Here is a 15624-nt window from a genome sequence, read left to right as displayed (position 1 = left end):
ACACAGGATGTGCTCTCTTCTCGTTGCTACCATTATGGAGAAGGTACAGGAGCCTGAAGCTACACAATCGCCATTTTAGGAACAGCTCCTTCTCCACTGCTATCAGGTTTCTGCATGGACAATGGACACAAACTGTCTTTGCACTGATTTTTAATGTATTATATATTTACTGTAATTATAACTTTTATTGCATTGTACTGGTGCCACAAAACAAATATTACAATATGTCAGATATGAAACTGTCTTGAGATTAGATTGAGGACACAGTACTCGTTTATTGTCATTTAGTAATGCATGCATTAAGAAATGATACAATGTTCCTCCAGTGTGATATCACAGAAACACAAAACAGACCAAGACTGAAAAGCTGACAAAAACCACATAATTATAACATATAGTTACAACAGTGCAAAGCAATACCATAATTTGATAAAGAACAGACCATGGGCACGGTTTTTTAAAAGAAAAAAGTCTGTCTCTCGAAAGTCCCAACATCTCACGCAGATGGTAGAAGGAAGAAAACTCTTCCTGCCATGAACCTCCAGTGCCGCAAACTTGCCGATGCAGCACCCTGGAATCACCCGACCACAGTCCGACTCTGAGTCCATCCGAGAACTTCGAGCCTCTGACACCGAGCACCATCTCTGCCAAGTGCTTTGACCCCGGCTGCCAGCAACAGGCAAAGCTGAGGATTTGGGGCCTTCCCCTCCGGAGATTCTCGATCGCACAGTAGCAACGGCAGTGAAGCAGGCATTCCAGAAGTCTCTCTAGATGTTCCTCTGTGCTTCTCACATCTCCATCAAATCAGAATTGTGCACGGCATCCTACTTACAAATACGGTATAATTCACCAGAGAGGCCGCGCACGCTGCGTCACGTCACCATCTTCTCCTCCCTCTCCACTGAATGGTCATGGGCTAGAGACTACCTGGATTCGTTAGGGAATGGCACATCTCCAGGATATTGGGATAGCCAAGTTTAAAGAGCACTTTAAAATGGAAAGTTTGGACTGGGAGCCCTTGATGGCCCAGAGCGATCAATATTAGTTATTGAGGCATGAATTAACAAAGCACATCTGAGGCAGTGGTGGATTTGTGGTCATGATTGCTATGTGGAGAATAAGATTTAGAACTGTGGGAGTAGTTGATCTGTGCTTAACTGGCAACCAAAGTTGGAAGCAAACTGAGATGTGGAGGGTGACTGAGACTTGGTATGAGTTAGGATATGCCCAAAGTTCAAAGTAAATTTGTTCTCAAAGTACATGTATGAAATCATGTACAACCATGAGATTGATTTTTCATGTGGGTATACTCAGCAAATCTATAGAATAGTAACTATAACAGGATCAATGAAAGATCAACCAGAGTGCAGAAGACAACAAACTGCAAATATAAGTAAATAGCAATAAATAATTAAAATGTGGGAAGATTCCTCGAAGTGCCTCATTGGTTGAGGGAAGCATCTCAGTGATGGAACAAATGTGTAGTTATCCTCTTTACTCGAGAGCCGGATGGCTGTGGGGTTGTAACTGTTCTGAACCTGGTGGTATGAGTCCTGAGGCTCTTGTATCGTCCTGACAGCAGCAGTGAGAAAAGAACATGGCCTGGGTAGTGGGATCTCTGATAATAGATGCTGCTTTCCGACCACGGTGTTTCATGTAGATATGCTCAATGGCTGGGAGAGCTTTACCTGTGATGTACTGGGTAGAATCCACTACTTTTTGTAGTATTTTCCATTCAAAGGCATTGGTGTTTCTATACCAAGCTGTGATGCAGCCCATTTCTACTACACATCTATAGAAATGTATCTACCACTTTTTCTAGGCCCAACTTTGACTTTTTTAAATTGCCATTTAAGTCCAATTAATAAAGACATTGAACTTGCCAAGTTTAGAACCATAAAATGGGAGCACTGAATGAATGTGACCAGCAACGTGGCTGAGTTTTGAATAGATTGCCCAGGCTGCCCTTCAATAGAATGAATTCTTTAACTCTCAGTGGCCTTATTTACCAAATGACAATTATTTATTTTTTGAGGGTCAGCAATATCTCTGAACTGGGAGGAAGTTGTTGGTGGCAGTGTTTACAGTTCTAAATGCAGTGGCAATTTGTATATTAATAGATAAAGTCTTAGTTGTTCTGTATTGGCCACATCTGGAAAATCTTGATGGTTCTCGTGCAGTCATTCTAGAGGGGATGACAGATTTCTGCTCTGATTGTGTAAGTTCAAAGCTGGCTGAGAATGAGGAACAGCTGTGGTGTCAGATGCGTGAATGGGAGAGGTGGGGTGGGCAGTTTAGTGGACGACCCTCTGCAGTAGGCTTCCCTATGCTCTGGATGCATGTATTCCATTTTCAGCATTCTGCAGGTTCCTACTCCACTGGGTGGTCATGGGCTAGAGACTACCTGGATTCGTTGGGGAATGGTACATCGCCAGGATTCATTTAGATTGGTGCATTGGAAATATTCGGAGGGATTGTGTGACCAGCTTAAATGGGTATTTTTAGCATGCCCAAGTTGGGCCTGTGTGCAATACTTCTAGATTTTTGAAGATTGGGAGCACATCCTTTTCCTTCAAACAGTACTCTCTCTTCCTCTGACAAAACTTGTACGTTCTGGGAATCCTGATGAATGTCTGACTGATATGGCCTGCCCAGCTGACGACTAGGGTTTCAATGCTGAGGTTATTGTCCTGGGTGTGGGTAATAGTTCACTTGATCTTCTCGTAGAGTCTTGTGTAGAGACTGGCAGTGCTTTCTCCAGCTGCTTGCTGCGGGTAGTGTCTACATCAAAGCATGCATGGGGTGGAGAGCACCCTTGTCCAGCAGACCATGAATTTTGTGCCCGCTTTGTTCATGAATTTTCAACTCAAGTCTGTAGATGCTGGAAATCTAATGCAACACAATGCTGGAGGATCTGGCAGGTCAGGCAGAATCTATAGAAATGGATGAACAGTCAATGATTCGGACTGAGACCCTTTGGGAGGGCATGCGATATTAAAACTCCCTCAACTGGCCAAAACTGGTGTTGTTCAGTGTTCCATCAATATCTGCCTTTGTGGCTCAGTGTGGGAAGTGGTCCATTTTTTCCCCAAAGGTCTTAGCAAACCATTTTGTCAAAGGATGAGTTAGTAGAAGACCTCTGCTTTGGTCAGTGTAAAGCATTCTTGGCAAGTCAATGATTGTGTAAGTTTTTACAATGCTTATGCTACGAGGATGCATACTGCGTTTTAATGAAGTCGAGGTGGTGGTGGTTCTGGAGCACAAGTTCCACAGTTTCTGGGTTTGACATTTGTGGTGGGAGACTGAGGTTCACTGCCCTTGAGTTGGAATTGCAGCTTGCATGCTATTGTGAAACAAATGTAAGGTGGAAATGAATTAGATTGAGAACACTCAGTCCTCTTTTATTGTCATTTAGAAATGCATACATGCTTTAGGAAATGATACAATGTTTCTCCAGAGTGATATCACAGAAAACAGGACAGACTGAAGACTAACACTGACAGAACCACATAATTATAACATAGTTACAGCAGTGCAAAACAATACCATAATTTGACAAAGAACAGACCATGGGCACGGTTTAAAAAAAGAAGTCTCAAAGTCCCCGAGTCAATCGACTCCCGAGTCCCCGATAGCAGGTGGCAAAAGGGAGGAACTCCCTGCCATAACCCTCCAGGCACCGTCAACTTGCCGATGCCTTGGAAGCAGCCGACCACAGCCGACACTGAGTCCATCCGTCCAAAAACTCCGAGCTTCCAACCAGCCTCTCCGATACAGCCTCCCGAGTACCTTCGACCTCTCCCCGGCCGCTGAAACATGCAAAGCCGAGGATTTCGGGGCCTTCAGCTCCGGAGATTCTGGTTACCACACAGTAGCAGCGGTAGCAAAGCAGTCATTTCAGAAGTTTTCCAGATGTTCCGCTGTGCTCTCACGTCTGTCTCCATCAAATCAGGATTGTGCATGATCCCCTACTTGACAGATAACAGATATTCACCACCGAAGTGGCCATGTGCGCTGTCGTCGCGTTGCCATCTTCTCCCCCCTCAGCATTTCTGAATTTCAGCAGTTATGAAATTTGAACAAGTCTTCCCTGCCAATCCTATTTGAAGTTTGTGGTTCCATTAATTTCAGAATGTGTACAGACTACTTGCTCTTTGTTTTGTGGATGTCTGCAAGCCCCCAAAAATGACAGGTAAATGTTAAAACCCAAAGCCCCCCCCAACTCCCTTCCTCACAAGAAGCAGCAAATCGTCAACCCTCCCCCACTTGTTCCAGAAAGAAGCAGCAGTCCCCTCCACCTACCATGCAAACAACAGCAGTGGGGCCCATGGACTGCAGTCCAACACAACTACGGTCCATATCCCACACTTCGACGTGCCACAGACCCACTCTAGTTGAGGGCTGGAGAGGGGGTCTTGATTTTTAAAGGGCTTTTGGGGAGAAGGCAGGAGAATAGAAGGGGTGTGGAAATTGCTATGACTGAACGGTCTGATTAAACTCCTCTAGATTGTGGTCAAGCCATGAATAATGGTTGGAGTGTAGCACCAATATTTCCCTCCCTCAGTTAGGCCAGTCTTTCCACAACCCCAATACTACTTCACTTTGGTACTGTGTTGATTTAGATACTTTTGTCAGATGTCGAAAGGATGTTTCCCACACTGAGTCTAGGAATAGAGGGAACAACCTCGTAATAAGAGCACGGCCCTAGAAACAGACGAGGAATTTCTTTAGCCGAGGGCAGTGAATCTACAGAACTCATTACGACCGATGGCTCTGGAGGCAGCATTTGGGTATATTTACAGCCGAGGTTATCGGTTCTTCAGATGTCAAAAGGTTACGGGGAGAAGGCAGGAGAATGTGGTTGAGAAGGATACTAAAATCATGTAGGAACGGTGAAGCACACTCAATGGGCTGAGTGGCCTAATTACGCTCTTGCGTTATGGTGTTTACAGCTGTGTGAATGTGTGGCAACTCTAACTGGAATCCCTTTTCATTTTGAAGACCCAACAGAACCCCTGCGTTGAGCCGACCAAGTGCCAACACAATGAGGAAACAGCCAATGGCTAAACAGCCCGGTGAATGCTCAGCTCCTGCTCCAACTACCAAAGCTGGTGTGCAGCCTGCAGGAGCCAAACCGGAGAAACTGCCCCCTGCCTCCAGGAAAGGTGGGAACCCAAATCTCTCTCAAGGTGGCCTGTATTTGGACTTTAATATCCTATATTTGCCCTCACTGGAATGTTTGTCAAAGTAAAAGACGGTTGCTGGATGAAATAAGTAACTCTACAGTGTGAGATTCACTTCACATCTTGTTAATTGGTGCCTTTAATCAGATGTTGATCTAGTCTTCACATTGCCTGCTCTGACCCAGTTTGTACAAATGTTGTCTGAAACCTTTCTGTGCCAAGGGACCAAGTTTAAGTGCTATATCAACAATTCTTCTATTACCTCAGCCTTTGACAGATGTCTTGGTGACAAATCTTTTATTTTGAGGTGTGAGTAATGCTTTTGGATTGCCTTAATCCAGGCAGGGTGTTCAGTGCCCCCTCTTCTCTGTGGGAGGACGAGGCTTACTTCTGACATCCCTCTCCCTATACTTTCCCCAGATCACTTTAAATTTATGCCCCCTGGTGTTAACCATTTCCAGCAGGGGTGGGGTGGGGAAGAAACGGGGGGGAAGAGTCGCTTGCTATTCACTCAGATCCTACGCCTCTTCACCTTTCAAGTCACCTCTCATCCTTTCTTCCTGCTCATTCAACCTTCTCATCTCTAATGCAGGCAATATCCTGGTAAATCTTCTCTGCACTCTAAAGCCTCCACATCTTTCCAATAACCAGGACTTGAAGCCAACCAGCCACTCTATTTCTGTGGTTGTGATTGGGACTAGGCCAAAGGCAATCATGCTGCCTCTGTACGTTGGTGTGAAGGTAACCACTTGGCTAAGTTGCTAATTCCTGATGGTGTTTTAGTGTTAATAATTGTTTTACTTTTTTTGTTCCTCCTTACCTGCACCCCCCCAGAGTTGACCCGAATCTCTTCCCAGCCAAAGAAGATGCCCAGTCTGGAAGTGAGCAAGACCTCCAATATTGCCATGCCCACTAAAGCCAAGTTGGCAAAGCCTACAGAAGCTCCTGCGACTGAGGCGAAACATTCAGATGCAAGGCTAAAGGTCAAAATACCTACTAAATTAGGGCACAGGGTACAGCCTGGTGCCTCTGTCTCCAAGGGCTCAATGGGAACTGCTCTACAATTGGCTAAAACATCCAAAGCAGTTGAGAAGCGATCCCTCTCAAACCGGAGGTCATCGAGCCCCAGGAAATCTCTCTCTGAGAATAACGTTGGGAAGCAAAGGTCCTCTGAGAGTCGGCCTGAGTGTGAGGCAGAGATGAAGACCAAAGAGGCTGCTCCCACCTTGCCTGTACCATCCATTGTGGCTCAGGATTCACAGAGTAGCCTGGCCATCACATTCGTACCCTCCTTGCAAGAGGTGAAGGAGACCCCTTGTCTTAGCCAGGCTAATGAACCTTCCCTTGTTGAGAAAAAGGTGGCAAATGATGAGCTCGAAGCAAATGCATGTATGGGGCCACTCAAAGAAATGGAGGAAGTGATGCAGTTGGGACCTGAGTCACCTGGCCAACTAAAAGCAGTGGAGATAAATTTTGACCAAAAGTTTGAACCAGCGTTGTGTTTAAATGATAAAGACAAAATAGAAAGTATTGAAGCTTTTGTTGGAAGTGAACATGGTGCTGCTGAGGTGAGCAGAGCAGTTAATTTAAACAATACTGAAGTTCAGCTAATTAATATTGAAAATGTGACTGATGGAGAGATGAATATAAACAATGGTGAATTGGAAGTACGTGTGCTACCTAGTGAAGAGATTTGTGAAAAGGATTCTATTCTGCCATATTTTGAAGGGATTCCGTCTGTTGTGGATCTTGGTGCTTTGAATCTTCCATCTGAAAAAATGCCTTCAATTAAGGACAATGTAGTCCTTGCACCAACACTGGATCAAGAAGATCCAAAGCTGCCTGCTTTGGGAAGCTCTTTTGAAGACAAGAGCTCTCCCAAATCCACTAAAGGTGAATTGGAAGAGTGTGAGCTGCCTAGTGAAGAGATTTGTGAAAAAGATTCTATTCTGCCATGTTTTGAAGGGATTCCATCTATTGTGGATCTTGGTGCTTTGAATCCTCCATCTGAAAACATGTCTTCATTTAAGGACAATGTAGTGTTTGCACCCATACTGGATCAAGAAGATCGAAAACAGCCTGATTCGGGAAGCTCCTTTGAAGACCAGAGCTCTCCAGAATACAACAGTAATGTATCAAATGCAAAGAAAGTGAAGCTGAGTGTGTATGAATACTCTGAAGAGGCTGATACAGAGGAATCTCCTCCTGATGAGCTTTATCCAGAACCACTCGCAAGTCGTAACCAAGATGTTGCTTTAAAACCTTGTAACCTGTTAATGGAAAGTAGCGTGGAGCCTTCACCGTTGCAACATCCTGTTGAAAGTGAGAACTTGCCTTCTGAAGGGAAACTTGGGACCTCGCCTGAAGATCAGATTGAAGACCAGGGTGTCTCCAAGTCTAGTACACTGAGTGGTCCTGACCTGGCGGGCAAGAGCAGCAGCATCACCAGCACTCCAGAGGAACTGAAGGATTACAATAGCAGTTCAGGAGTAGAGTCCAAGTCTGAGAGATTAGAATCTGCAGATAATTGCCTTCCCCAGAGAGATGAACTCTGCCGACTGGATCTTGTGGAGCAGGACTTGGGAATTCACTTGGAAAAGGGGGATTACGAGCCAGAAACTCTTCCAGCAGACTATCTACTTGAAGGTTCTTCAACTGAGCCCCTTGTGTCCTCAGATGAAGATCATTCTGAGAGTGAAAGCGTGGCTGGGAAAACTAACACCCAAGGATTGGAAGGGATTGATAACCCAGTGTTTGAAGACAAAGCTGCAAATGAACCCATACTCGAAGTTCACTCCCTTCCCATTGGTGCCCCTCATTTCAAACCCTCTGCTCTACATGCTGTGGATGAAATAGAAGAGCTTGCAACCAACACACCTTGTTCTCCAGGACCTGAGCCACTTGACTGCTCTGACCCCCTTTCTCTTCAAAACTGTCTGCTCTCAAAAACAGAGTTGCAACCATGTTTCTCGGACAACCAGCTTGCCTCCCCTCCCACTGTGACTGACAGTCAGTCCCACGGACCTGAAGAGACTCCTTCGCTTCAGAATAGCCATTCTTTTGAAACTGCATGCCCAACAGATATCTGTCCTGAAGTGACTTTAACCCTAGAAAGTGTGCACGAGGTGGTAGAAGACCATTCTAGTGAGTTGGGTGAGACTCTACCTAGTCAAATGGAGGTTCTTGTGGCTGACCACCCTATAGACTGCCCAGAGGATGTGACTAAATTGGGTGAGGGGGCACCTTCCAGTCACGTGGAGGTTCTCGTGGCTGACCGCCCTATAGACGGCCTTGGGGATTTGGCTAAATTACAAGAGTTGGACGATGCTCCCGATGATTCAGATGGAGATTGCATGCAGCAGCAATGCTACCCTCTGTTTGAAAAGAATGATAGCATATTGACAGGTAATGTATAGAGCTTGATTAAAGTTTTTTTTTGAACTCTTTCCCAGGCTGCAAGAGAGGAGTCTGTGCAATAGATTCTAATAGTGAATATTTATGCCTGAAACCTGAACTAAATGCAACCAAAGTATTCAACACTTTGACTTGTGTGTCTGAACTTAATTTTAGCATTATTTTGATGGATGCTCTTGCTTATCACTGCTGGAATCTGAGTAACAAGCTTGCAGAGCACCAGAACTTGTGTAAACCATTTTTTTGTTTGTTTAACATTAATAAAGTGTTCTGTGTAATATGATGGAACTGACCATTTCCTCCAGGCTTTGGGGTGGATTGCAGGGGGGCAAGGAGGATGTTGGACATCCAAAAAATTAAATTTTAATGTAATTTAGTTTCTCGAACCACCCCAAGTCAACCCTCCATGTATCTTGAAATGGTTTGTTAAATCGAGTAATGGCAGCTGGGGAATCTATTTTCTTTGCTTTCTGAAGATGTGATTCCTGCTTATCTTTTAACTTTGAGTTACTGAGCAAACGGTGCTCTTTTAACTCAAAGAAAAAGTACATTCAAAATGCAGCCGCACAATCCTGTGGACTGCAGTGCTTTCTATTATCTAAAGCAAAAGATCAATCCTGATTCAGCACAGCTGCCGATTGGAATATAGGGTTCATTTTGGGAGGACTAGGATGTAATGGTGAGGATTTACAAGACATTGGTCAGACCACAGTATTGTGAGCATTGGGCCCCTTATCTAAGGATGTGTTGGTATTGGAGAAGGTTCAGAAGTTTGCAAGAATAATTCTGGGAATGAAAGGGTTACCATAGGCCTGTACTAAGTTTAGAAGAATTAGGGGGAGAGGAGGGGGAGAAACTCATCAAATGGTAAAAGGCCCTGGTAAAGAGGATGTTTCCTATAATGGGGAAGTTGAGGACCAAAGGGCATGTTCTCAGAATAGAAGGACGTCCCTTTAGAACAGAGATGAGGAAGAATTTCTATAGCCAGAGGATGGTGAATACGTGGAATTCATTGCCACAGATGCCTGCAGCAGTCTAACCATTGGGTATATTTGAAGTGGAGGTTGATTCTTAGTAGGGGTGTCAAAACTTGAAGAGGCAGTGGAATTGGGTTGAGGAATAATAAAGCTGCCATGATGGAAATGGCAGACCAGATATAATGGGCCATATGCCTAATTCTATTTCTATATCTTCATAGTCTTGTGGAATGTCAGTCCTAGAAAGCTACAGCACAGAAACAGGCTTGTTGGCCCATCTAGTCTATGCCAAACCATTTAAACTGCCTCCTCCCACTGACCTGCACTAGAATCGTGTGCCCCATAGCCCCTACCATTGTTCCTTTCCAGGCCTTGTGGTGCATTGGGTGGCAACCTTGCTGTTTCTTTAGCATTTGTGTTTTTAACCAAGTTGTGTTGCTAGCTAAATGCTCAACCCTGCACTAATAGAAAAGGTGTGCGAGAAGCTGTCTGGATTTGAACCAGGACCATTCGCCTTGAAGTCCAGTGTGACTGCCACTACGATGGCTGGATATACCCATACCATCAAAGTACCTGCCCAAATTTCCCTTAAACATTGAAATCGAGCTTCCATGCACTATCTGTGCTGTCAGCTCATTCCACACTGAGAGAAGTAGTGTAGGAATGTTGCCATGGCAATGATAAGCTTGTGTTTTAGTGGGCTCATTGATCAGTGGAGGTAATTTGCATTTGGGATTTGAGTCCAGGTTAGTAGTTTTTAAACGCTGAGGCTGAAAATTTGATACAGAAATGTACATTTGACGCTAAAATAGTTTGTAGTGTAAGATGAGGAAAATCTTTAGCACTAACTCCAAACCCTTCTACAATTTAAAATATTAACTAGTTTTAGCATGGGAGGGTTGCCTTCATAGATGTATCTTCCTGTCCGATTGGACTGGTAGTCTTTCCTTGTGTTCCTCCTTTCTCTCCCTTCCCGGTTGACCAAACTTCCCCCCTCCCTCCTTGCATGCTTCTCTATTTGTGACCATTCCATCGGACAGCGAGGACCATATTCAACATCTCCAGGAGTTTGTGGGGGGGGGGGGGGTGCTCTAACACAGTAGATATTGTGAAATCGAGTGTAACATGTACATCTTTCCTCCAAGGTTAAACGTCTTCTGCCTTCTTTCAGTTTCCTTGGGTGAGAATGTTTCTTTTGGAAGTTGGCAGCTGGGGTTTATTGATATGGGAATGGTTGCTGCTTTGCAGTGCAGTGGCACCTGATTCCTTCAAAACATGGTGGCTCAGCATGTTGTTCCCTACACGTGAATGTGCAGCCCTGCTCTGCTGAAGAGCTGCTACGTGTGAACTGTAGCTGAAGTAGTCACTAATGAATAATATCTTGTATGTCTGCAACCACGATTTTACTGTGCTGCTCTTGTATGTTTAGTATGTCATCTGGGCTCTCTCTAACTGTCTAAAACATCTCTTGTCACTTCGTGCAGCTGTATTGATCAAGAACCTGAAATTTCTTGCAAATTTTGTTCTTGACTTGTTTGTAGCTGTCCAATGAATTGTGAAAATATTGCTCTAGATTGGAAACTGGTTGACCCCAGGACAATTGGATGAACATCAAATTTCAGCCCGTAAGCTCTTGCTATCAAGCCAGGGCAATATTGTTCTGTTTGCAACTGTAGCTTCCCTTAACGTTGTCTGCCTTTTAGCAACATCTGCACTAAAAGAAAATGCATGTGAATTAATAGCTTGATTTGAAGCTTTGGTCTTACAAGTGTTGTGCCTGAAGAGTATGGAACTTGTTTTGTGGACCAACATATTACTGACATTGTAGTTCAGCTCTAGCATGTCTGTCAATAAGACCTGTGTACAGGACATGTATATGACTCTTCTGCCACTGAGGCCAAACTCTGGTGAAGCAACACTTCATTTTCCTCCATCCTGATGGCATGAGCATTGATTTCTTTAACTTCTGGTAATTTCTCCCTGCTTTATAATTATGCATTCTGATTTGCCTCCTCTCTTCTCCCCTCCCCCCCCCCCAAATAGAAGCTCATCAGCTCCTGGTTCCCCTCCTTCCATGGTCAACCGTCCTCTTAGATTCCTCCTTCAGCCCGATGCTTCCTTCTACGTATCCTCCGTTTCTTATTACTTTCCCTCTCTATCGCCTGCTACCTGTAGTTTCTCATCTCTTCTTCCCCACCCCCAACCTTGCTCTCTGTACTTCTGCTGAAGGGTCTCTGCCTGAAATGTTGGCTGTTCCTGTCCATTGATGTTACCTAACCTGTTAAGTTCCTCAAGCATTCTGTGTTGCTCAAAATTTCCAGCATCTGCAGAATCTTTCATTCAAGAAATGTATAGTTGATAAGAAACGTCTCAATACTGTTCACTTTTATTGTGCAGCATGAAAGCTTTATAAAAGTAGCAAAACTCTTCTTGCATGCAAACTACAACTAAAGTCTTCAAGTGCTGTCACCTGTTGCAGGCATGAATGAGGGCGATAAAACACTGCAGACACACTGTGTGCCTTGGATAACACCACTGCTCCCACCCATCCTTTCCACAATCTATGAAGTAGAAAGTGCTGAGTGTGAGGAGACTAGACTTGAAGATGACTGTGACAGTGAAGAGCTTCAGAAACGGGATCTCCCATGCTTCGAACTCCTTGAAGATTCTAACGACAGAGTATTATCCTTGCAGATTGAGCCAGTGGAAGTTGTCCAGCAGTTGATTAACCACACACTTCTGCTTTCTGGTGATGGGGTCAAGCTGCAAAGTAAAGTAATGGTTGACAAAGCAGAGCTGAGCAAATGGACTGATCTTATATCACCATTGGACGACTCCACAGCCAGTATCACATCTGTAACTAGCTTTTCTCCTGAAGACCTCTCATCTTCACAGGGGGAATGGACAGTGGTAGAATTGGAGACTCACCATTAGCCCAAGCATTGCTCGTCTTGTATACCCTGCTTGAAATGTTGGTTAAAGCTGATAGTCTAATTTGATATTGGAAATATGAGGCAGACAATACTTAGACCTAAAGATCTGCTTTATTATGATCATGCTGTTGATATCACTGCTATGAGCTCTGAGACATTCTCCAATAAGAGATTTAATTATTTTAATGGGATTGAACCTGAATGTAGTCTACATGTTCAGAATTGGATTAGCTTGTAATATTTAGGCTGCCACAACATAATTCTTTAACTGGAATCTTAAATTAGACATTCATTTAGTTATAAGAAATTTGAATATTCTACACTTTGTTACTAAACTGGTTTTTTGTCTACAATCAATGCTCAGTAAAAGTAATTGTCTTTGCTCAGGTGACCCTGTTTGCGGTCTGAAATTTTGGATGGGATTTATGAACACAGTTTACAAAAAAAGATATGCAACTAGCCTGTGAATGGTCCAAGTCTGTTCCAAGAATTTTGACTGCACTATTTTTATTTAGAATTTAAGTTGACTTGGCTTTTGGTTGTGCTTTTGTTTGCTTTTTTTTGTATTAATGCAGCTTTCTGTATCAATGGTTCTATATGGGCACAAACCAGAATCAAGTTCCAGAAGCAGGTTTTTGAAGCTTGAGTGGAGTTGTGTATATAATTTGGTTGCAGAAACTCTGTTGTGCTCCATCTCTGGATTAGAACGTTCTGAAGCCATGATATTGTACCTGCCTCAGTGGTTGGTTCAGTAGGTGTTTACCTAATGAGGTCAATTGGGCAAAATAATTTTGCCAGTGTTCTTCAACAGGTGAATACATAAGTGACCTTTTTCTTTTGTATTGAGTTAAATGTGCAGGGAAGAACGAAACTCTTAAAATGCAGCAATGCATGCAAGTATTTATCAAGACTGCTCAAATTGCCATTGTCCTTGTAGTTGTAAATTTGCTCTGGCACTTTCTGTCCACCAACTCTGCTGTGGTTTTTGAAACTAATTAAATGGACAATATTGATCTTGCAGGTGACAGCCACCTTCCTGCAATCTTACATTTGCCTGAATATATTTCTTTTTGTATTTGGCTTTCTACAAACAGCTTGTAAAACTTGTTTTGCAAATGTGGTGCTGGTCCTGGTGAGACAAGTAAATATAACATCTAACTTGCTAGTCTGAAGGGATGGTGTCCATTTCTTGCCCAACCAGAGGAAAAGGTGGAGCCTAACACTGGACTACTGTACCACTACATAGCTGAACATGCACTAACTTTTCTTGCTGTCATCTATGCTGCATGAAGTGGACTTCTGATGTAATGACACAAACGGGTTTAATTGTGTATTGCCAGCATGTTTTTAATGTTTATATTTCTGAAATGCATCCAGACATATTTGCAGAGCTTTGGGTAGTGCTGTCCATTCCCCTTTTGGGGTGGAGGGGAGGGAGTTGTTCAGATACTATCTCTCAATCTGGAACCTTGCTTTTGTTTACATTAAAGTTTAAAAACTGATTTAATTCCAATTGTAGTTGTTCTTTTGGGTAAGATGTATTGCCAGCTTCCAACTGCTTAAATATTGTCTCTGAACCTTTTTAATTGTCATGAATTATCACATGTGGAACATAAACATTAATTAGGGAATATTTGTTTGGCTTAAGATTCAAATAACTTTCATGATGCTGAAATTACGGGTTGTTACTTGAGTAGCAGTGATGTCAAGACTGAACTAATTGTCTTGGCTGACCTTTAACTAGAACTTCAGTATATGGCAACACGATCCGGCATGTTGTATACAGATGGAGCATCAAATGATCCACTAGCCCAAAACTGAACCGCCTGAGTAAAAGCAGTGCTAAACACAAAATCCTCTGCAGATGCTGGGGTCAAAGCAACACTCACAACATGCTGGAGGAACTCAGCAGGTCCGGCAGCATCCGTGGAAAAGATCGGTGGACGTTTCGGGCCAGAACCCTTCGTCAGGACTGTAGGGGGAAGGGGCAGAGGCCCTATAAAGAAGGTGGGGGGAGGGTGGGAAGGAGAAGGCTGGTAGGTTCCAGGTGAAAAACCAGTGAGGGGAAAGATAAAGGGGTGGGGAAGGGAGGCAGGGAGGGGATAGGCAGGAAAGGTGAAGAAAGAACAGGGGAAAACACAATGGGTAGTAGAAGGAGGCAGAACCATGAGGGAGGTGATAGGCAGCTGGGGGAGGGGCAGAGTGAAACTGGGGTGGGGGAAGGGGGAGAGGGAATTACCAGAAGTTGGAGAATTCAATGTTCATACCAAGGGTCTGGAGACTACCCAGACGATATGAGGTGTTGCTCCTCCAACCTGAGTTTAGCCTCATCCTGGCAGTAGAGGAGGCCATGTACGGACATATCTGAATGGGAATGTGAAGCAGAGTTGAAGTGGGTGGCTACTGGGAGGTTGTGGTGGATGGAGCGGAGGTGCTCGACGAAGCGGTCCCCCAATCTGCGTCGGGTTTCACCGATGTAGAGGAGGCCGCACCGGGAGCACCGGATGCAATAGATAACCCCAACAGACTCACAAGTGAAGTGTTGCCTCACCTGGAAGGACTGATGTGTGCACTGAATTTTATATTTAGAGATATTCATTATAACAGCCAGCAAAACACTGTCAATAAGAACTTTGATCTTCTCTGGGTTTGATCGTTTTTGCTCTCGTTCATCTGTACTCTCAAAACACATGTAGTGGGTAATGAAGGACCTTTTGCTGGAGCTTTTGCACTCCATCCCTATGTGATTTGTTCCTAAATAACCTTTTTAAAAAGTCAAGTTTACAAATCACTCCTTCCCATTTGCAAATTCTCCAGCAACTTTTGCATCACAACAATACATGTAGGTAACACCAGTTTCTGTATTACACATAAATGTTTCTCGTAGCTGCATGTTCCTGACCTCCTCATGAGCTTTTGATGTAGCAGTTTCTACTGTTTCATTAAGCCATTCTGTTTTGGAAGGACTGTTTGGGGCCCTGAATGGTGGCAAGAGAGGAGGTGTAGGGACAGGTGTAGCTCTTGCGCTTACAGGGATAAGTAACTCCACAACTCCCTGGTCTACACATCCCTCCCCACGGATCTCCCACCTGGTCCTCTGCGACTCCCTGGTCCACA

The 15624-nt window shown here is 44.0% G+C and overlaps 1 protein-coding gene across 1 annotated transcript in view; it reads left to right on the top strand.

The window, feature by feature from the left end:
• Nucleotides 1–13999, top strand: part of LOC134339463 (BTB/POZ domain-containing protein 8-like) — a 129609-nt gene extending 115610 nt beyond the window's left edge. The window contains exons 4-6 of the mRNA XM_063035996.1: nt 5002–5165; nt 6018–8588; nt 12054–13999. Of these exons, the coding sequence (XP_062892066.1) occupies nt 5002–5165; nt 6018–8588; nt 12054–12508 (3190 nt within the window). The 3' untranslated portion in view covers nt 12509–13999. The remainder of the gene's footprint in view (nt 1–5001; nt 5166–6017; nt 8589–12053) is intronic.
• Nucleotides 14000–15624: the final 1625 nt, after the last annotated feature.

This window comes from Mobula hypostoma, chromosome 29, assembly GCF_963921235.1.
Source record: "Mobula hypostoma chromosome 29, sMobHyp1.1, whole genome shotgun sequence".
NCBI lineage: Eukaryota > Metazoa > Chordata > Chondrichthyes > Myliobatiformes > Myliobatidae > Mobula > Mobula hypostoma.
The sequence above is the reverse complement of the archived record's forward strand: the minus strand, read 5'-3'. Positions and strand labels throughout refer to the sequence as shown.